This window comes from Canis aureus, chromosome 23 (assembly GCF_053574225.1).
Source record: "Canis aureus isolate CA01 chromosome 23, VMU_Caureus_v.1.0, whole genome shotgun sequence".
Lineage (NCBI taxonomy): Eukaryota > Metazoa > Chordata > Mammalia > Carnivora > Canidae > Canis > Canis aureus.
In genome coordinates, this window is record NC_135633.1 from 17392411 (window position 1) to 17413722 (window position 21312).

A 21312-nucleotide genomic window follows, 5' to 3' on the forward strand; every position below is an offset into this window, starting at 1 on the left:
TTCCCATCACCTGCAGCTGGTCTTCTCTCCGAACACCTGTCCCTGCTGGCTGCAGTTAACCCTTCTACTTCTGGCTATGTTACTGGATGCAACTCTAAATCTTAAACAACTAGGAGCACCTGGGTGGCTCATTGATTGAGCGTCTGCTTTTGGCTCAGGTCATGATCCTGGGGTCCTGGAATAGAGTCCTGCATCAGGCTCCCTGCATGGAGTAGCTCCTTAAAAAAAAAATAATAAAGCACCCCCAAGTAATTTTTTTTAAAGTAGGCTCCATGTTCAATGTGGGCTTGAACTCATGACCCCGAGATCAAGGTTGCATGCTCTACCAACTGAGCTATCCAGATGTCCCAATTTTATTTTTTAAAAAACAGGTCTTATCTTCAAGGAATCTCTACAGCCATCGTGGGGCTCGAACTCACAGCCCACCAAGAGTCCCATGCTTCACCAACTGAGCCAACCAGGTGCCCCTCTCCCAAGTAATTTTAACAGGAAGAGGCTAAGGATCACTGCTTTTTTTTTTTTTTTAAGATTTTATTTATTTATGAGAGACAGAGAAAGTGGCAGAGACACAGGCAGAGGGAGAAGAAGGCTCCTTGCAAGGAGCCTGATGTGGGACTCAATCCCCAGTCTCTGGACCATGCCCTGAGCCAAAGGCAGACGCTCAACCGCTGAGTCACCCAAGCATCCCAGGATTACTGCTTTAACTGGAGAAACAAGCCTATCAAATTTAGACAAAAACTAGAACACCAGAGAGTAGGGTAGGAGAGCCTGTCCCACATGTGACTTGCGAATATAATGCACTGAGTGTCCAGTCTCACCCAAATACAGAAATGGGTGACTCTCCCTTCAGCTCTACCGTCCCTTTGGTGTAAAGTGCCCATCCCTCCATCCAAGAAGCTGAGGATGACTTCTTAACATCTTTTACCCCTGGGATCGAGTCCCACGTCGGGCTCCTTACATGGAGCCTGCTTCTCCTTCTGCCTGTGTCTCTGCCTCCGTCTCTCTCTGTGTCTCTATTAAATAGAATCTTAAAAAAAAAAAAAAAAAAAACTTTTACCACACAGAGCAATCAAGATGGCTCAACAAGGCCTGGACAGAGGGAAGTATCACTTCTGCTGGGGCCACCTAAACATGGCTGATGATGATGAAAGACACCCCCATCACCAGCCCTGCAGTGGTAATAAAAACAAAACCACCAGCTAACGTGGCTCTTCAGCTCAGCAACAGCGGGACTCACTCAAAAGGCAGATCAGTTCCAGGCATCAACTGGCCTCCACGGGATTCCCGGGGCTGATGGACAGTCTCTGCAGGGTGCTGTCCTCTTCTGGGTGGGGTCTTCTCCAGGATTCCCTCCAACCTCTTAGGTCCCTGCCATCCCCCAGCCTAGGGACGGCTTAGGTGAAGTCTGTCTCTTTATAGACTCTTTCCGATAGGTCCTTAGGGCAAAACCCAATCCCTCATGTTTCCGGGCCTTCCGTTTTGATTCTCAAGGGCTTTTTCTTCTCTCAACAAAACCTGGTTCTCTGCAAATAAAAGGCTTTGGCTTTCAAAACTATTGTTTTTGATGTGGGCTTCAAGAGGCTATTTTAAAAGTCAGAAAACTGAACATTGACTGTTTTATTCTGTTTCTCTCCGCATTCCCTGTGTACCAATCCTAGTTCTCCTCCAGGCAATGCCTCCGATTTACTAGGGGAAAGGTCAAGTGGAAAGAGTATAGCAAAGAAAAGCACAAAGATTAACATTTCAAGATACTCTCTTTCTGTAAGAAATACTGCATCATTGACCACTCTAGCGCCCCACCCGACCCTGACAAGTGAGCAGGCCAGGATGTTCTGGCTGAGTTTACACAAGCAGAGTGGAGAATCAGGATTTATCTTGATAATAAAAGCTCTAAATGACAATTATTAAAACATTTTTTTCTTCGACAAGTCAATGGCATGAAAACAAAAAGGAGGGCTGTTGCTCTAGATTAAAAGAAACTTAGAGATGTAACAATCTTGTTGGCAGTCTGTTTTGAACAAACCACTGTCAAAAGACATTTTTGAGGCAATAAGGCAAATTTGATTATGGACTGGGTATGAGATGAAACCACAAAATTACTGTTAACGTTAAGTGTGACAATAGCATTTGGTTATATAAGAAAACTTTTTTTTTTTTTAAACAGACGTATATAGAAGTGTGTGTGCGGGTGAAATGATATAATGCCTGGGGAAAAGAGAAGGACGGATGGAAAGAAGGAAGGAAAAGAAAACCAGATTCTTTGGCAAGAAACAAAACAAAAGAAAAAGGGATAGATGAATTACGCACTGCAAAAGTCTTGGTGTTAGTTTTTTGGTTTTTTTTTTTAAGTAAACTCAATACCCAACATGGGGTTTGAATTTGCAGCTCCAAGATCAAGAGTTGTGTGTTCTACCAATCAAACCAGCCAGGGGACACTGATAAGTGTTAGATTTTTATTTTTATTTTTTTATTTTTTATTTTTTGAGAGGAAGGGAGGCGGGGAGGGGCAGTGGGAGAGGGAGGAGATAATCTCAAGCAGGCTTCATGCCCAGTGCAGAGCAGGACATGGGACTTGACCTCATGACCCTGATATCATGACCTGAGCCAAAATCAAGAGTCAGATGCTTAACTCAGCCTCCCAGGTGCCCCTAGATTCTAATGATAGGTATATGGGAGTTCATTGTTATTATATCTATTTTTTGTGTAAATTTGAAAAGTTGAATGATAATTTTTTAAATTGTTAAACTGGTACAGGAAAAGATGGACTGAGCAATGGAAGGGAATAAAAGGACCAGAAACAGATTCAAATATTTACTGTTTAAGAATTTAGGGGGTGGGGAGATGGGCTAAATGGGTGATGGGGATTCGTGCACTTGCTGTGATGAGCAGCACCAGGTGTTGTATGGAAGTGTTGAATCACTAAATCCTATACCTGAAACTAATATAACACTATGTTAACTACAATTAAAATAGAAACTTAAAAAAATGTTTTTGTTATATTACTGATTAGCTGCTGGTGGATGAACTCTTTCTTCAAATAAAATCTGAGGGGGCAGCCCCGGTGGTGCAGTGGTTTAGCGCCGCCTGCAGCCCAGGGCGTGATCTGGAGACCCTGGATTGAGTCCCACGTCAGGCTCTGCATGGAGCCTGCTTGTCTCTCTCTCTCTCTCTCTCTCTCTCTGCATCTCTATGAATAAAAAAATAAAATCTTTTAAAAAAATACAAAAAAAAATACTCTTTAAAAAAAATAAAATAAAATCTGAGGGACGCCTGGGTGGCTCAGCAGTTGAGCCTCTCCCTTTGGCCTGGGGCCTGCGGTGTGATCCTGGGGTCCTAGGATTGAGTCCCACATCAGGCTTTCTGCATGGAGCCTGCTTCTCTCTGTGTGTCTCTGCCTCTCTTTCTGTCCCTCTCATTAATAAATAAATAAAATTTAAAAACAAAATCTGAAATGGAGCCCCAACATATAAAACAAAACAAAAGAGTAGAACTGCTCTATCTAGAAGCAGCAGCAAGAGTCTGGCTTTTTGCTTCCTCTTTGTCTCCCCAGGAATCTGCAGAAATAACTCAGGAAAATCCTGTGGCTCTATAGAACACAGCTTGAAAACCTCTGTAGTATATGATGGAGGAAGCCTCTCAAATCCTGCAGAAAATGTGTACTACCTAGTATATGTGTTAGGCAACTGGCTAACAATTTGGGAGAAAATAAATCAAGTTAAATCCCTACTCATATCATATGCCAAAATAAGTTCCAGTTCCATTAAAATGTTTAGATTTCTTTTTTTTTTTTAAGTTTTATTTATTTATTCATGAGAGAGAGGCAGAGACACAGGCAGAGGAGAGAAGCAGGCTTCCTGCAGGAAGCCCGATGTGGGACTCGATCCCTGAACCCAGGGATCACGCCCTGGGCCAAAGGCAGATGCTCAACCGCTGAGTCACCCAGGCGTGCACTTTCATGATAATTTATATTCTCTCTCTCTGTTCTTGATCCTTTTATTCTATTGGAGTGTTTGTCTTTTTCCTATTGATTTGAAGCACTACCTAATGATTAAGAATATTAAAAATCTGTCATGGGGATGCCGGGGTGGCTCAGCAGTTGAGCGTCTGCCTTTGGCCCAGGGCCTGATCCCCGGATCAGGGATCAAGTCCCACATTGGGCTTCCTGCAGGAAGCCTGCTTCTCTCCTCTGCCTGTGTCTCTGCCTCTCTCTCTGTGTCTCTCAAGAATGAATAAATAAAATCTTTTTTAAAAAATAAAATAAAAAAATAAATTATCACAAAGGTATGTTTTTTTATTTAAAAATTTTTTTTTTAATTTTTATTTATTCATGATAGTCACACACAGAGAGAGAGGCAGAGACACAGGCAGAAGGGAGAAGCAGGCTCCATGCACCGGGAGCCCGACACGGGACTCGACCCCGGGTCTCCAGGATCGCGCCCTGAGCCAAAGGCAGGCGCCAAACCGCTGCGCCACCCAGGGATCCCTCATGAAGGGGTGTTAAAGAGGATTCCTTTGAAGGAGCGGGAAAGGGGTATAGAAATTAAAGGAGAAAAAAATAAATAATTAAAACAAGAGAAGCTCTGCATCGACTGCTAATGATAATTTGCCTTAAACTGAGGCATATGCTTAATTCAGCTCTGTGCACCTGAGTTCAATTTTCAAAAGTATGGGACACCTGGGTGGCTCAGCCATTGAGCATCTGTCTTTGGCTCAGGGTGTGATCCTGGGTCTGGGGATCAAGTCTCACATCAGGCTCCATGCAAGGAGCCTGCTTCTCCCTGTATGTCTCTGCCTCTCTGTGTGTGTCTCTCATGCATAAACAAATAAAATATTTTAAAAAATGTTTTTCAAAAGTATGTGTATAAATGGATATGTATTATATTATATACTATTAGAGAGAGATATATATATCTAAAAGGGTATGTACCAAGATATTAACAGTGGCTAGCTCTAGGAATGGTATGAAAGGTGAATTTTTTTCTGCACTGAATAAATATCGTGTAATAAGTAAAATGCATTTTTTTGTGTGTGTTTCAAAAATTTGTCTTAATACTCAGAAGTACTTTCCTGCTGTTGGATAAATGTACAATAACTTACTAAATTCAGCTGCCTGTGTGGTCATAGTCATTTTATTGTTTTTCCAAAATGTTCCAAAATAGCTCTGGAACAAGACCAGTGGGACCACCAAATAGCTATCTAGCCTCACCCTTCTTCTCATGCAAATGGAGACCAAGCCTCCAATCTGACTTTGGCAGAAAAGTCGGTGGGACCCAGGACAACTAGGCCCTCTCCTTGGCTGAGGAAAAGAGGAGCAAGCAGTCAACTTACAATAGTCAGCTTACAACATCCTCCGTAAAGCTGCCTTGGGCAACAATTGCCAAAGACAAAAGGTTCCACTTCAAGGGTGGAAACTCTATTTGTAGCCTTGTAGACACAGGTGTTCTTACAGGGGCCTCAAGACCTACAGAGTGGGACTGTGTTTGGCCAGGAATAGCTCAGAAGGCCTTCCCCTCAGAAGCCAGATCTTGAGGCCTTCAGTGTATGTTCTAACTATATTTGGCAATAAAAAACAAAGAGGTCAGTGGCTTAGCTAAGGGGGGGATAAAGCTATTCCTGATTTATAACCTCTGCTTCAAACCAGGACCAAGAATTTTAAAACTCACTTCATTTATTTATTTTGCACTCACTGAGCATACCGCTAAAGACATTTTCCTTTCCAGTCCTACCAGCCTCCTGTAAATCTTCCAGAACCACAGGTGTAAATCACCTACCCAAGCCACCCTCATATTAGAGGACATTTGGGGACATCTGGCCTGAGAGTCCAAATGTTAAAATTATCCGACTTACTCTCTATGGCTTTATAGCACTAAAATAGCTTGTAGTGCTTGGTTGCAAATCCAGGCTCCAGCACTTACTCCTACTGTGTGACCTTGGCTAAGTTACTTTACATCTCTGAGGTTCAATTCTCTTATCTACAAATAGAGACAATAATAACACCTACTTTAGAAAGCTGCTATAAGAATCAAATGAGATAATGTGTACAACCTGGCTAGGAGAATGTGTAATACAAAGCAGGTGCTAAAAAAAGAACCAAGTTCCATCCTCCCCATCACTCCCTTCCACTCTTAGCTGTTGAGCCAAGGTGTTGGCTTCTCAGGAAATTGCCCAGTACTCTGATTACAAGTGGACGGTACCATTCCTACAGCCAGCAACAGTAGCTAAAGATAAAAGCTGTGACTACTCCTCAGCTGAAGACATGTCGAATCAGCTCACAAATGACTCATCACTGTTGATAAACGATGTGTTCTTGGCATCAGGAGGCCTTATCCTGACAGGCTTCAACACCTTATTAAAAAAAAAAAAAATCCAAAAGGTAGGTTGAATGGCTCACAGAGCAGGTCCCAGGGTTTGATGGTGACCTTCAGTCAATTCAGAACTTACGTCACACTGGTCTTAGGAGGGTCCCTTGTCTGTTCAGACAGGTCTCTGATCACAGCATTTTTCTGTTGGGAAGGACTCCAGCTGAGCAGCTGCCTCTTTCAGAGCTGAACCATCTCCTTCATTTGCCCTGGATTCCCTGAAGGGAGTCATAAGACTCCCTGAGCTAAAGGCTAGATGCCTATTCCCTGCTCAGAACAGCCCTAAGCTAGTGCCCAACCTGCCTTTGGCAGCTTTGTCTGCCGCCTGAAGTCCTGCCAGGGTGAGGTTTGGCTGGAGAGCTCTGTGGCTGTAGGACAAACCTGGTGCAAGGGAATGGGTATTTAATCCTGAGCCACTGTCTGCGAGGTTCAAGTGTTTGCTGCTCTCTGCAGCTTCTGTGGCCCCTTCAGACCACCCAGAACCACTCACTGGCATAGAAATTCCATGACGAGTTTTTAATCACTATTTCATTCATGCATGCCCTGTACCTTTTACAATGCCTGGCACAGAGTTCTCTCTGAATATTTATTAAAAGGCCCTTGAGGATGAGGAATGGTCAGTTGCTGCATTTGTAACCTCAATTCTGATGAATCTCACAAAGTTGTCAAGATCAAATAGGACAATGAACTGTATGAAGATCGACACTATCCAGGGCCAGGTGTGCAAAAGCAAGGCTTTGTGTGCCCTTAAGGAAATTCCATGTGCTAGGATCTACTCTCTTCTGAATTGAAACTGCTTCAGAAGCAGGTGGTCTCTGGACCCCAGACTTAGGACCTATTTCTTTTACCGTATATGCAGGCAGGCTTTTTCTGAAAGCAACTATCTCTGGCCCTCAGAAGAAGGCAGTTGGTGCAAGCAGTCCCAGAGAAGGTAGGCTGCCCTGGAAACATTGCCATGCACCAAACTTAGGATTTTCTCCACCAGGAAGGCTTCTGAGATCACCTGTAAGCCATGCTTTCAAGTGGAAAGGCCGGCGAAACTTTCAGAAAAGGACAAGCAGTTGGTCTCCATCCTGGGTCGTCAGGATATTAGATGACACAAATGGGGCAGGGAAACCCAAATCAGGGGTGCTTCCCCTTATCCTCCCCTTCTATCCCAACTGTTCCCACGTCCCCTGACCTTCTAGTCACTCCCTGGGACTAAGTGTCCAGCTTCTATGATGGGAACTGGGGTCAACCTTCTAAGATGATTAGGCATAAAGAAAGCAAGGCGGAGGAAGGAAGGAGGGAGCAAAAAAGCAGCCTGGAGAGAAGTGAAGAAAAAAAGAAAAGGCTTGAGGAGGAGGAAGGAAGAGGAGCGCGGCAAGGGGAGGCGGAACAATGAAGGTCTCAGGCCGTCAGAGGCGCACGATTCCGGCGGCACGTCCCTCGGTCCCCGCCTCCGGCCCGCAGCTGCACGCTGCGCAGCGTGTGGGCGCTGAGTCACGGTCCCAGAACGGGGAGCCGCCGTGCAGGTCTGGGGGGGCCGGCCCTGGTTGGCATTTGCAGACTGTTTTTTTCTTTCCTCTCTCATTAAGGCTGTGTGCTGACTCCCACGTAGGAGGACTTATTAAACCGCACGTACTGCCTGACGGCTCTCGGGCCGCTCCGAGCGGCCGGCTGGGGGCGCCACAGCCCCGCTGATGAGCCCGCCCGCCCGCCACGGGCACCAGGCCGGCGGACGGCTGCAGTTCCTGGCGCGCCTGCCGGATTCCCCCAGCAGCGCGAACATTTTGCTGGAGTAGCTTCTAACTTGAACACCGCGGCAGCCTGGAGCAGCTCCTCACTTAGAAGGCCTCGGAGACCCCCTCACCCCGCCCCAACTCTCCGAGGCGCGCTTTTGCGCCGGGCTCCGCGAGCTTCTCCATTAAATCTGGGGCTCTGTTGCGCAACCCCGGGTCCAGGCTCGCCTCCCCGCTAGGGCTCACCCTACCCCCGCCCGGCCCCGCCGCCACGCGAGGCTGCGACCTTCGGCGCCTCTGCGGAGCCTGGACCCGATCGCAGGACGGGCGCCCCGCGCGCCCCTCCAGGAGGGCAGCGCTCCCGCCAGCCCGGCACGCGCCCGAGCCGCCGAGCCACCTTCCCAAGCCAGGTGGCGGCGGGAGCCGGAGACTCCCGGGACGCACAGGGACAAGGGGCACCCTCCCTCCCAAGACTTGGGAGCCCAGAATTAATCAGCATCGAGACCGTTTATTATTGATTTGCTATTTTCGCATATCACCCATTTTATGTAAATAGATAATGCAGAGACACGGTGTTCCTTCTTCCACAAGAGGTAATAAGTCTCTCACGCACACTCACACACTCTGCAGCAAAAACAACGTTACACCTCGCTGAGACATTCACGTATTAAAATAAGTGGGGAGGGGGACAATGCAATGGTTTTTAAATGCCCTTAATACAATATATAACGTACAAAAATATCTCTATATTTGAAGTTACAAAAAAAATCTTCTGACAGCAACGAACTTAAATATTGATAGTTACCTCTGTATATACAACACGCATTGCACTTTTCCTCTCTAGGTTTTGGAAAGTTCAAGTAATAGTGAGGCTTGCGCCCCGGTGGGGTGACACCCCGTGAGAAATCAGTTTGTGGGCAGGCACGGCAGTGACTCAGACCCCTGTCCCTGGGGGGGGGGGGGGGGGAGGGTCTCAAGCATTTAATTCTCATTTAATTCTCAATTAATCCTCTCCGTGAGCCTGGCAGGCCTCCCTTGCATTCCTCTGCCCCCCACGGGACACCTGGGCCGGCTTGGGACGGAGGGATCCGTGCCTCCGAGGAGAAGGGGCTCGCGCAAAGCCAGGGCTGGCCGCGGGACGGTGCCTCCCGGAATCCCGGTCTCTGCCCGACTTCCATCGGCAGAGGGGCTCGGCTCGGGGAAGCCCTCCGCCCAGGGGGAAGCCAGCGGGATGCACACGCGCGCCAGTTCGCTGCTGCCACAGGCGCCTACATCTTAAGGAGGTTGGCGAGCACCTGATGCGCCCGGGGGGCCGGAGCCCCGCCTGGCCGTGGCTCCGGGAACAACAGAGTCCGGCGAAGGCCGGGCTCGGGCAGGGAGCGCCGGCGCCGGCGGCCGTAGCCCTGAGGGCTAATCTTGCTCCTGGGGGCGACGCCGTCCTTGTCCTTGTCTGTGAACTGGTAGATCTGGTGCGCCAGTTTCTGCACCGTGCACGTTCCGAAGCGGCAGCCGAAGCTCCGCGGGCCCTGGAAATTGTTCATACTCTGGCGGTAGCGTTTGACTCGGATGCGGGCGGCGTCCGGACCGCTGGGGAAGGGAAGGAAGGTAACATCAGACGCCCCCATCAAGCAGAGCTTTGGCCCCAGCCACTGGGAATCCGAGCCATTCAAGGACCAGAGGGACTGGAATGGGCTGCCGCCGTCTGAACTGCCAGGCGGCCCTAAAGACCCCCTGGGCCAGGGCAGTGGAGGAGAGCTCCCTTTGCCCACCCCGCTCTGGCGCAGGGCACTTACCTGGTCTGGGGGTTGCGAGAGGCGCCCTTCACGTCCTGGGTCCGAATAAGAGTCTGGGCCGGCCCGGCCTTCACTTCAGCGAGCCCGGTGGGATAGCTGCTGGACACTCGAAGTTCCCTCTTTCCACGACTTACAGCCCATTTATTCCACCTAGAAAACACAAGACAGACTCCATTCGCATACCTCCAGGCGAAGTCCTGGTCCGGTCCGGCTCCCGTGCACTTCTAACCCCTCGGGGCCGGCGGCCAGTTTCCCTGGTCTCCCAGGTGCAAGGACTGGAGAAGGAGCTGCCTGCGACTCACTTCTTTCGGAACTCTGACGCCACGTCTAGCCGTGCGGTGTCCGCGCCCAAGAAGGCGAGGGAGCCCAGGTATAAGAGGGCGACGGGAACCAGCTTCATGCTGGCGGCGATGCGCAGACCCTGGAAGGGAGAGAGAGAGGGAGGGGGGCCGAGCGTGAGCAGCACCGCCCCGGGCGGGGCAGGCAGGGTGTGGGGGGGCCCCCGCGCGGGCCGGCTGAGCCCGCGCTCTGCCTGGCTCAGACCCTTATCTCGCCCGGGCGCAGAGAGGCGCCAGCGGCATTTGCACCCGCCAGGCGGGTGACAGGCCCCGCAGGGGAGGCCCTCTGCCCAGCGCCAGGCTCCCAGAGCTTTCCAGCTCAACTTCTCGGAATTTGGGTAGTAGAGTAGAGGGGACTGGGTCTCTGCGGTTCCGGTTGTGTGCACCGCTGGGTTCAGTATATGGGACGCAACCCGCAGAGGACCTTCCAAAATGGGTTGTACCCCTCACCCAGCACACTCTCAGCTTCCAGCACTCTAAAGACACCCCCCACCCCCCACCCCCCAGCTAATCCGCCCCGCCTGCGGCGCCTACCTGCTGAGGGGGTGATCTGCCAAGATCCGGGAGGAGAAGGTCTGAGACGTCGCTCTGGTGCTGGCAAAACCCCAACGTCCAAGCTGCGGTGAGAAACCAGAGGTGGCGAGGCTCGAGTTGTTCCGCCTAGTGTCACCAAGAAACCACTGAGTGGCCGGGTCTGGTTCCTCGGCTTTATAAGAGCACAGGGGGCGGGGCCTGAACTGCCCTCGCACCCTCCCATTCTTCCCTCGGGCTCGCGCGGGCTTCTGCACTCGGGCGCGCGCTTTGCTGGTCCGAAGGGGTGGGGGTGGGGAGCGTGGAGGGGTCCCTCGTGCCCAGAGGGCTCCGATGTGAGCTCCGGAGATTGGTGTAGGAACTGCCACAACCCTGACTGTGGGCACAGGGTTCAGAACATAAATCAGGACTAAGGAGGGCCGGTACAACCTCTTAGGGTCCTTACTCAGGACCTATGCAACCCAGAGTGCGAGGCCTACCCGCACGGAACTGCAAAACCCAACGCGAGGTCCCATGTGGATGGCCGGACCCCGGGACCTCGGGACCTCGGGACCTCCGGAGCGGTGGCCTCGAGTGGACCGCGCCCCCTGCCGGCTCGGCGCCTGACCTGAACGCGACCCCAGACTCCCGCGGAGCCGCAGGGGCAGGACTCGGAGCAGAGACCAGGGAGTGGGGCTCGCCAGCACCCCCAGAGAGGCTGAGACTCCATGGTTCTGGGATGGGCTAGTAAGATTTCGCAATAGGGGCAAGGCTCAGAAAGGCTGATTTGAGAATTGGGATTTGGGGGGGAGAATTATCCCAAGTTTCAGAATTTAGTTGCCTATTTGGAAATATGAGAATAACCATAATTTGGACGGACGATACCGTTTGGTTTCTCGTAACGCCCATGTAATCCATATATTCCTTACAAGGTTACAACCTGAGAGAATGCCCTGCTGCCCTCAGAGATCTCATTCACCCATTGTAAACGTGAGGATTTACTGCCACGGAGCACACTAATGCTTCACGTATGTTAATCGTTTTAGAGTTTACAAAACATGGCCACATCCTGGTCTTTGATCCTGACACCTTGAGTTAGATGAGGAAGGTTAACATTCCTGTTCTTATTCTACCAAGTAGATATTGAAGTTGAGAGAGGGGAAGAATTTGACCAAAGGCACACCAAACGTAGGAAGCAGTGAAGTCCTAACTCGGCCTGGCAGGCAAACAGCACAGACTCGGCTGTGTGGATATTTCTAGGCTGGGGTCATCATGCTGTCAAGGGGGAGAGGAGAGTCTTAGCCCCCGCCCAAGGATTTATGCCTGTTCATGATGAATCACCTCCAAGCACGTTTGTCACCCGTTCGCGTTCTTCCATCACTGCTTCTTGACTTCACTTTCTTACTTCCCTTCGGAGGGAACTGAGAGGGAACTCAGTCCCCGCGGGAGCTCCCTAGTTCTGGCATTGGGGCCTCTGGTATCCTAGCACCCCCTACCCTACTCTCAAGTCCTGAAGCCTGGTGCCTAGACTAAGAGGCGGTGGGCGCAGGACCACTGGGACCCTGGAGACCGCTTCTAGTACCCACCTCACATCTGTGTGAAGATGGGCAATTGGGCAGCCTGGGTGGCTCAGTGGTTTAGCGCTGCCTTCAGCCCAGGGCCTGATCCTGGAGACCCGGGATCAAGTCCCGCATCGGGCTTTCTGCGTGGAGCCTGCTTCTCCCTCTGCCTGTGTCTGTGTCTCTCATGAATAAATAAAATCTTTTTAAAAAATGGGCAAATCACGTTTGCCCACTAGTTTTCCTATCTACAATATGCCCCCTGCTGATCTCTATGCTTCCTACCTGCTCTGCCACACTGGTTCTGAGACCCAGGGCAAAGGAAGCTGGCTGGGTGCTGGGTGGTAGGGACCTTGCCTCATCTGAGCCACACACTGCTGGTTCAGCGCCCTTTTCATTCCCAGAACTGAACCGTGGACATTGCACCCAGGGAAAGGAATGGTTGCAGCTGAAGCTATTTCAAGGAGTCCTCAGATCTGAGCTCCTGAATAGATCTGAGCTCCAGCTGAGGATGAGGGAAAGATTCCTGGCTCCCGCGCTGGGTCTGGCTGTGCTAAGAGCTCGGGGCCCAGAGGGGCAGAGCAGGGTAGTGGGCTGGGTGGCCGCCTGGTGGGCCGCAGGGGTGTCACTGCGGCCGACCAGGTCAGGCGGCTGGTCTGCTGGCACCTCAGACAGTAGGTGTTCCTGTGCCCTGTGCGCCTGCTCGGTTTCCAGGAGCCGCCCCTAGGCAAACTATTCTGCTTTTCTTCCACTTCCCATCTCTTCACTTCAGTTTGTTCCCAGAGAGTCAGGCTCTTCTCCCCAACCCTGTCCAAGACAGGCTGGCTGTCAGTCTTCTCTGAGGATGCGACTTGCTGCCAACTTCCAGCTGGGTCCGCGCCAAGACAGGTTTTACTTTCATTTCTCTGGCGCGCGCGCCGCAACTGCCGTAGAGGTCAAGGACGGCTGGGCGCCGGCCCGCAGCCGGGGAAGGTCCCGTGGTCTGGACCCGTTCCTTCTGGTTCCCACCAGCCCTGGGTGGGGGGCGGGGGTTCGGTCTGCAGAGCTCTCTGGGGCTGTACCTCGTTACCTCCTCTCTGCGTCTTGCTGGAAAGCCCACGATTCCGTAGGAGCGAGTGCGGAGTGGAGAGAATTCGCTCTAGCTCCTGTGCGGGCTCGCGAAGGGTGCTCTGGATGCAAACCTCGCTTTGAGCTGCGGGCTGCTTCCGCAAGCCCAGCAAACCCAGGAGTGGGGACTGGGCTGTGCCCCGCCTGGCTTCAGCGCCTACTACCCCAGCGACGTAGCACCGACGCCAGGAATTCCCAACCTGAGAGCCTTGGCACACTTACCAGCCCGGCGCGCCTTGTCGCTCTAGCACTTAGATATCTGACGCTTCAAAACTCCGCCAGTTTTTTTTTTTTTTTTAAAGCAAAGTACTGGAATGGAAGCTCGGGATTTTGCTAGAACACCCGTATCTCCGAAAGACTGTGTGTGTGTGTGTCTGTGTGAATGTGCTTGCGCTCACACGCGTGTGCACTGGTGTTTGCGTAGGTGGCCGACCGGACCCAGAGTGTTTCCCTTAGGGGGTCGGGGGTATAAGTTGAAAGAATATATAAAAAATTTGCCAAATGTTGGCATCTATTCCCCACTCCCCCGTCCCGTGCAACCTGGAGTTCGCTTGCTTAATCATCGCTAAAGACACACACACACACACACACACACACACACACACACACACTACAGGTTCAGTTAAAGGGTGGGATCTAGAAGGAAACACCACAGAGGGAGTTCTGCTTCTGGTGATTTGTTATAGTTTCATCCAAGTTGCAGTGATTGTAGATTCACATTGACTAGAAGGAAGGAAAGAAGGAAAGGAAGAAGCATCTTTAAAATCTCACTGTCAAGAAGACAAAAAAAAGAAAGAAATTCCAGTTAATGAAGGTCCACTTTTTTTGTGCCCAAGAATTCTTAAAGGGTCAAATTGTAAATAAACCCCAAACCAGGGTAATAAATGTATGTATCCTGAAATCATATATAAAGACACACAAATATGCGAAATATTTGTTGTATTGGTGTCTCAATTTCTTCTTCACATTCCAACTGAATTATTTTTAGGCCCTCAATCCAAGCCTTATTCTTAGTAATGTTTATTTATTTTTTTTTTTTTAAATTTTTATTTATTTATGATAGTCACACAGAGAGAGAGAGGCAGAGACACAGGCAGAGGGAGAAGAAGGCTCCATGCACCGGGAGCCCAATGTGGGATTCGATCCTGGGTCTCCAGGATTGCGCCCTGGGCCAAAGGCAGGCGCCTAACCGCTGCACCACCCAGGGATCCCCTTAGTAATGTTTAGAGTTTAAAAAGATTTGTGGTGCTTGGTTTCTCAGCTAATATGTGGACACAGTCCCTAAAGCTATTGTTACCACACTTAGGCCATGAAAAAAAATAATGGGAAGCAATATAAGATATCAATGATATTAATAAGCATAAAAGTGAGTAGCTAAGTACATTGCACAAATTATCTCAGATTCCTCTTTTTTTCAAACAGGAAATTTTATAATGCATTTATTATTCATATGTTTCAAAATGCGTTGCTGAGCTGAGGGCTTGTTTACAAAGTTCATTTGAAAACAAGGTTTAAGAAGCTTCCTGGAGTCAATAACACAAAATATTTTAGGGAAAGGACACAAGGAAAGGACCAGCTTTGTAGATTTGGTCATTCACAGGGAGAAGTAAAGCAGGCTTCAAAACTTGGCACTTTTTTGGAATCTCTGATTTCTCCAAGAAGCTAATAAAATATAGATCTTTTCTTTCTTTTTTTTAATATAGATCTTTTCTAGAAAAATGCACACATATATAAATCAAATTAAGTATAAAATTTGCTACCTCGGGGATCCCTGGGTGGCTCAGTGGTTTAGCGCCTGCCCAGGGCGTGATCCTGGAGTCCCGGGATCCAGTCCCACATCAGGCTCCCTGCATGGAGCCTGCTTCTCCCTCTGCCTGTGTCTCTGCCTCTCTCTCTCTCTCTCTCTCTCTCTCTCTGTATCTCTCATGAATAAATAAATAAAATCTTTAAAAAAAAAGGTAAAACAAATTTCGCTACCTCATTTTTGTGCTTTTACACAAAATGAATGGACAGAAACAATCAGTTCTGGAGCACCTGGCTGGCTTAGTTGGTAGGGCATGCAACTCTTGATCTCTGGGTGGTCAGTTTGAGCCCCACATTGGATGTAGAGTTTACTAAAATTATTATATATATTTATTTATTTATTTTATTATATATATATTTTTAAATATATTATATATATAAATATATCTTTTAAATCTGTCCTTGTATATGATAAAGCCAGAAGACAAATCTCCCTAAAGCTTAAAGAATGTAAGTTGCTATAGGACAAAGAAAAGAGAAGAGGGTATACGGAGAAGAGGGTAAACATATTGAAACTTATTATACTAACCGCTATAACAACAAGAAGAAATTACTTTGAGAGAAATTTACTACTGATGACACAATGAGTGGCATTAATAAATGGATTATAAAAGAGAAGATTAGACCATTTGGGTTTCATCTGTAGCCAAAGGTGTTAACAAGAACAACCATTATGCTATCTGCCTCCAGGTGGGGATCCTATAGTATCAGATTAGAACCACTGCAATGAGGCCTTTTTTTTTTTTAAGATTTTATTTTATTTTATTTATTTTTTTAAGATTTTAATTATCATTCATGAGAGACACAGAGTGAGAGAGAGAGGCAGAGACACAGGCAGAGGCAGAAGCAGGCTCCATGCAGGGAGCCTGATGGACTCCATCCCAGGTCTCCAGGATCACGCCCTGGGCTGAAGGTGGCTCTAAACCGTCCATTGAGCCACCCGGGCTGCCCATTGAGGCCATTTTTATGTATGGGCTGGCATGATTTGAAAGTGTGTTTATTCCTTTAACAAATACTTAGTGAGCACACATTACATGCCTACCTCTGTGCTCAGTGTTGGGCATACAGAAATCATCAATGCAAACATCATTCTTGCTCTCAACTAGCTTACAGAATGGTGGGGTAGCCTGACATAAATAAATCTTCAAAACAATAAATACATGATTATAAACTATGGTAAATGTTGTGAAGGAAAAGCAAAATTAGGGGGACCTAATGTTCCAAATGGAGGAAACAGTGTGTACAAAGCCTTAGGTGTGAGAAAGCACTTGGTATATCAGGGAGAAGCCAGTGTGGTTGAAATGCATTAAGTGAGAAAGAAGAGTGGCATCAAATGAGATTAAAGAGGTCATCAGGATTAGAGTAAATAGGACTCTTTGGGATATGATGAAAATTTTGTACTTTATTCATAATGACATGGGACTCTACTGACAGGTTTAAAGTTGGGAGAGACATGATCTGATATATATTTATTTAAAGGATCATTTTGGCTATTTACTTTTTTTTTTCTTTTTAAGTAATCTCTATTGCCAAGGTGGGGCTTGAACTCATGACCTTGAGATCAGGAGTCACACTGCCTACTGAGCCACCCAGGTGCCCCTATTTTGGCTATTTAATGTGGTGAATGGATTAAGGAAGAGCAAGAAGGGAAACAGTTACAGTGGTGGCACCCTGGAGAGACCAGTGAGGGCCTACTACCCTCCATAATCTCTATTACTTTACCCCTCCACACACATACACACACACATTCCACCCTAAGCTTCACCAACAGAGTCAGCTTCATGAATACTCACCATGTTCTGTAACACAGGGTCCCACACTTGGCTTAATGCTCTGTCGCTGTTTTGAAATTCTTTTTTTTTTTTTTTTAAAGATTTTATTTATTCATGAGAGACACACAGAGATAAAGAGAGGCAAAGACACAGGCGGGGGGAGAAGCAGGCTCCATGCAGGGAGCCCAACGTGGGACTTGATCTGGGGTCTCCAGGGTCACACCCTGGGCTGGAGGTGGCACCAAACCGCTGAGCCACCGGGGCTGCCCTGTTTTGAAATTCTTAATAATTTTTGGACAGAGGGTCCTATATTTTCATTTTGCATTGGGCTCTACTAATTATGTAGACAGTCCTGCTCACCAAACATGCAAGCTAAGTAAAAGCAGCCTGCAAACTCTCACAGCACTTATATACTTATACTATAACTGCTAATGTCAAGGGTTTTTAATATGTGTGTCAGGATTCAACTATTCATATAATCACACGTATGAAAGCAACTGCAGGGTGATTTCTATCAACCATCTCTGAAGCCTCCTTCCTGCACCGCAAGTCCCAGGTAGAAATAGTGTGTTTGCTATATAAATTTAATTTGAAGACAAGGTTCATAGCCTACTTACTGTCTTTAAGTTTTACCTACATGGAAAGTCTGGAACCATCCATGAAGCAAGGATATCAGTTAGGAAGTGATTGCAATAGTTAAGGTGGAAAGTAATAGTGGCTCAGATAGTGGGGTGTCAATGGAGGTGGAGAAAAGTATACATATTTGGAAAGTAGGACCAATAGGGCTGAGTGATGAATGTGGGGCTGAGAGAGAGGCATGTGTCAAAGGTAATGATCATTAAATTTATTACTGGGCAGCCCCGGTGGCGCAGTGGTTTAGCGCCGCCTGCAGCTTGGGGTGTGATTCTGGAGACCCTGGATTGAGACCCACATCGGGCTTCCTGCATGGAGCCTGCTTCTCCCTCTGCCTGTGTCTCTGCCTCTCTCTTCACTCTCTCTGAATGAATGAATAAATAAATCTTTAAAAAAAAATAAATTTATTACTTAGGCAAATGAGTGGATGGAGATATGGCAATGGATCAGGCAATTTTATAAATGGTCTCCTTTATTGTTGGTTGTAGAGACTATTTGAAGAAGCCTTAACCATGCTCGTGGACATTTGGTTAAGTCTAACTCTCGTACTGCCTCTCTGAACTGTAGTGGCTAACCACAGGAAGCACTTGAAATGACTGTACAGATCAACCACTCACTCCGCAACAGCCAACTGTAGGAGGAGAGGGCTGATAATTCTTGCTCACTAGTAATTGGCCCTTTTTTTCTTCTAAAGCATGAATGAAAGGCATCTGCTGTGTACACATCATCATTGTGTTGCATATTCTTCCCTTCCTGCTCCTGCCAGCCATCAGTGAAATAAATCTGAGATTGCTTTACTCCTTCATTCTGGTGAAAGGTGATGGTAGTTATCTGAAAGGGACGGTCTGGCCTTTAGCCAACCTCAGTAATCAGCTGCCTTGTCAGGGCTTATCAGTTTCAACAGATTGGCAGCTGTCGGCTGAGAAGAAAAGCACAGCTCCAGTATATGCTACATATGTTCACATGTATTTATAAACATATGGTCCCTTTAAAAAAATTTTTTTTAAAAATTCATTTATGATAGTCACAGAGAGAGGGGGTGGGGTGCAGAGACATAGGCAGAGGGAGAAGCAGGCTCCATGCACTGGGAGCCCGATATGGGATTCGATCCCGGGTCTCCAGGATCGCGCCCTGGGCCAAAGGCAGGTGCCAAACCGCTGTGCCACCCAGGGATCCCCATATGGTGCCTTTATACAAATAGCTGGTATATGTCAAAATCCCTATGTTACAAACACCCAGTTGCAAATGGAATGGCAGCCCACCTATTACCCAGCAGATAGAATAGGCCTAACAGCACACAGCATTTAATTCTAGGCTTTGAAAACAACTAAGCTTTGGGGATGCCTGGGTGGCTCAGCCGTTGAGCATTTGCCTTCAGTCCAGGGAGTGATCCTGGGGTCACAGGATCGAGTCCCACATCGGGCTCCTTGCATGGAGCCTGCTTCTCCCTCTGCCTATCTCTCTGCCTCTATCTGTGTCTCTCATGAATAAACAAATAAAATCTTAAACAACAACTAAGCTTTGGTTAAAAAGAAAAGTTTAAATAATTTGAACCAACACTTGTTAATAAAATAAAACTCAACACATTTAAAAAGTGAAATGGGACTCCTATGTCATGTACAAAAATTAACTCAAAGTGGCCTAAATACAAGAGCTAAAACTATGAAACTCTTTGAAGAAAACAGGAGCAAATTTTTACGATTGTGCATTTGACAATGGAGTCATATGACACCAAAAGCATGGAAAACAAAAAAAATAGATACATTGTATTTCATATGGTATATACAAACAATGGAATAGCCATAAAAAAGTATGAAGTACTGATACATGCTGCAACATGGATGAAACTTGAAAACATTATGCTAAGCAAAAGAACCCATAAAAGGTCACATATCATATGATTCTTTTATATCAAATATCCATAATAGGGAAGTCCATAGGGAGAAAGCAAATGGAGAAATGGGAGTGGCTGCTTACTGGGTATGATCAAAATTGTTTTGAGGGTGCCTGGGTGGCTCAGATGGTTAGGGGTCTGCCTTCAGCTTAGGTCGTGATCCCTGACTTGGGAATGAGTCCCACATAGGGCTCCCAGTTCTGCTTTTCCTTCTTCCTCTGCTTTTCCTCCCTGCTTTTTCTCTTTCTCTCAGATGAATAAATAAAATCTTTAGAAAATTATTTTGGAGCTAGATAGAAGCGGTAGTTATACAACATTGTGAATCTACTAAATATCACTGAATTTTCAGTACACTTTAATGGGGTTACTTTTATGATATGTTAGTTTCATGTTAATTATTTTTGAAAATTTTATTTATTTAAGTAATCTTATATCCAACATGAGGCTGGAACTCAAGACCCTGAGATTAAGAGTCACATGCGGGATCCCTGGGTGGCGCAGCGGGGGATCACTGGGTGGCACAGTGGTTTGGCGCCTGCCTTTGGCCCAGGGTGCAATCCTGGAGACCCTGGATCGAATCCCACGTCGGGCATCCTGGTGCATGGAGCCTGCTTCTCCCTCTGCCTATGTCTCTGCCTCTCTCTCTCTCTCTCTGTGTGACTATCATAAAAAAAAAAAAAAAAAAAAAAGAGTCACATGCTTTTCTGACTGAGCCAGCCAGGCACTCCTTTCCTTAATTTAAAGAAAAGTTAAAAAAAAAAAAAAGTAAAATGGGGAAGGAACATGACAGCTGCCTTAAAAATCTGAAAGTCTAACCACTGAAAGCTAAATTTTTTTTTTCTGGGTAGTTCCAGAGAGCAAACTTAGGGGAAGTTACAGGACAACTTTAATGTAAGGAGGAAGACCTTGCTAACAATAGGGCTTTAAACAGTGGAATGGGCTGCCTCCCAAGGAAGTAAAGCTACTCTTTACTGAAAGGGACCAAGTTGGGTAATGAGCTCTTCAGGGAAGTTATAGAGAGGATTTTTTTTCTTTTTTCTTTTTTTTTTTTTTGAGAAGATACTTACGTGCGGGGTGTGACCGAGGCTTTTTTGGTTAAATTATTTTCAAGATCAATCTGTTATCTTCCCTCCACCCTTGTAACTAGGCTGATTCAGTTTGGCCACACACAAGCTATTTGCAAGCAAATTCCTAGAGTTAAGGTATTCCTTCCTGGGAATTTCAGTTCTTCTAGTGTAGCCAAGCCCTCTCAATTTGTAGATGAAGCAAGTATGGCACGGAAAGAGGAACTGATCAATTAAACTTTCAGAAGTTGAAACTCCAACTCTCTGGACTCCCTGTTCAGAGTTCAAGCTATTGCAACTTCCTGTTGGTAGTTGGAGAAACTGTACATTCCAGTCATCAAAAGTATTTATGCATCTTTATACCAGGCACTGTTTAGAGCTCTTAGATATAAATGGTAAAAGGGTCAAGTCCTCAGTTAATGAGTAGCAATGGCAACCACGAAGATGATCACATTGGCAAATGATGGTGATCCCCAAAACTTCAGGCTACCACCTGTAACCTATCCTACTACTAAAACTTCCCCCAATACTAACAAATGACAAAACATGGGGGGTGTGTGTGTGTGTGTGTGTCTCAGCAGACAAATTCAAAATGATCAATGTGAGCTGAAAAAAATAAAGTGACCTAGATAATTCCCAGATTGGATGATGAGACCCACGAATTCCATTTTATTTTTGTGCTTGTGTAGGGAAGTTGTAAGTCATCACCTGCTGTGGCTACAAGAGCCCCGGGACCGCTGCAAGGAGTGAAAACGTAGA

At 47.3% G+C, this 21312-nt stretch overlaps 1 protein-coding gene across 1 annotated transcript; it reads right to left on the minus strand.

Moving 5' to 3' along the window:
• Positions 1–8568: 8568 nt before the first annotated feature.
• Positions 8569–10906, minus strand: ADM (adrenomedullin). The gene is made up of 4 exons (XM_077866517.1): positions 10746–10906; positions 10176–10294; positions 9874–10023; positions 8569–9667 (listed from the first exon to the last, which is right to left on the minus strand). Exons 2-4 carry the CDS (start codon positions 10271–10273, stop codon positions 9349–9351), a joined length of 567 nt encoding a protein of 188 aa, XP_077722643.1. The 5' UTR covers positions 10274–10294; positions 10746–10906; the 3' UTR covers positions 8569–9348.
• Positions 10907–21312: the final 10406 nt, after the last annotated feature.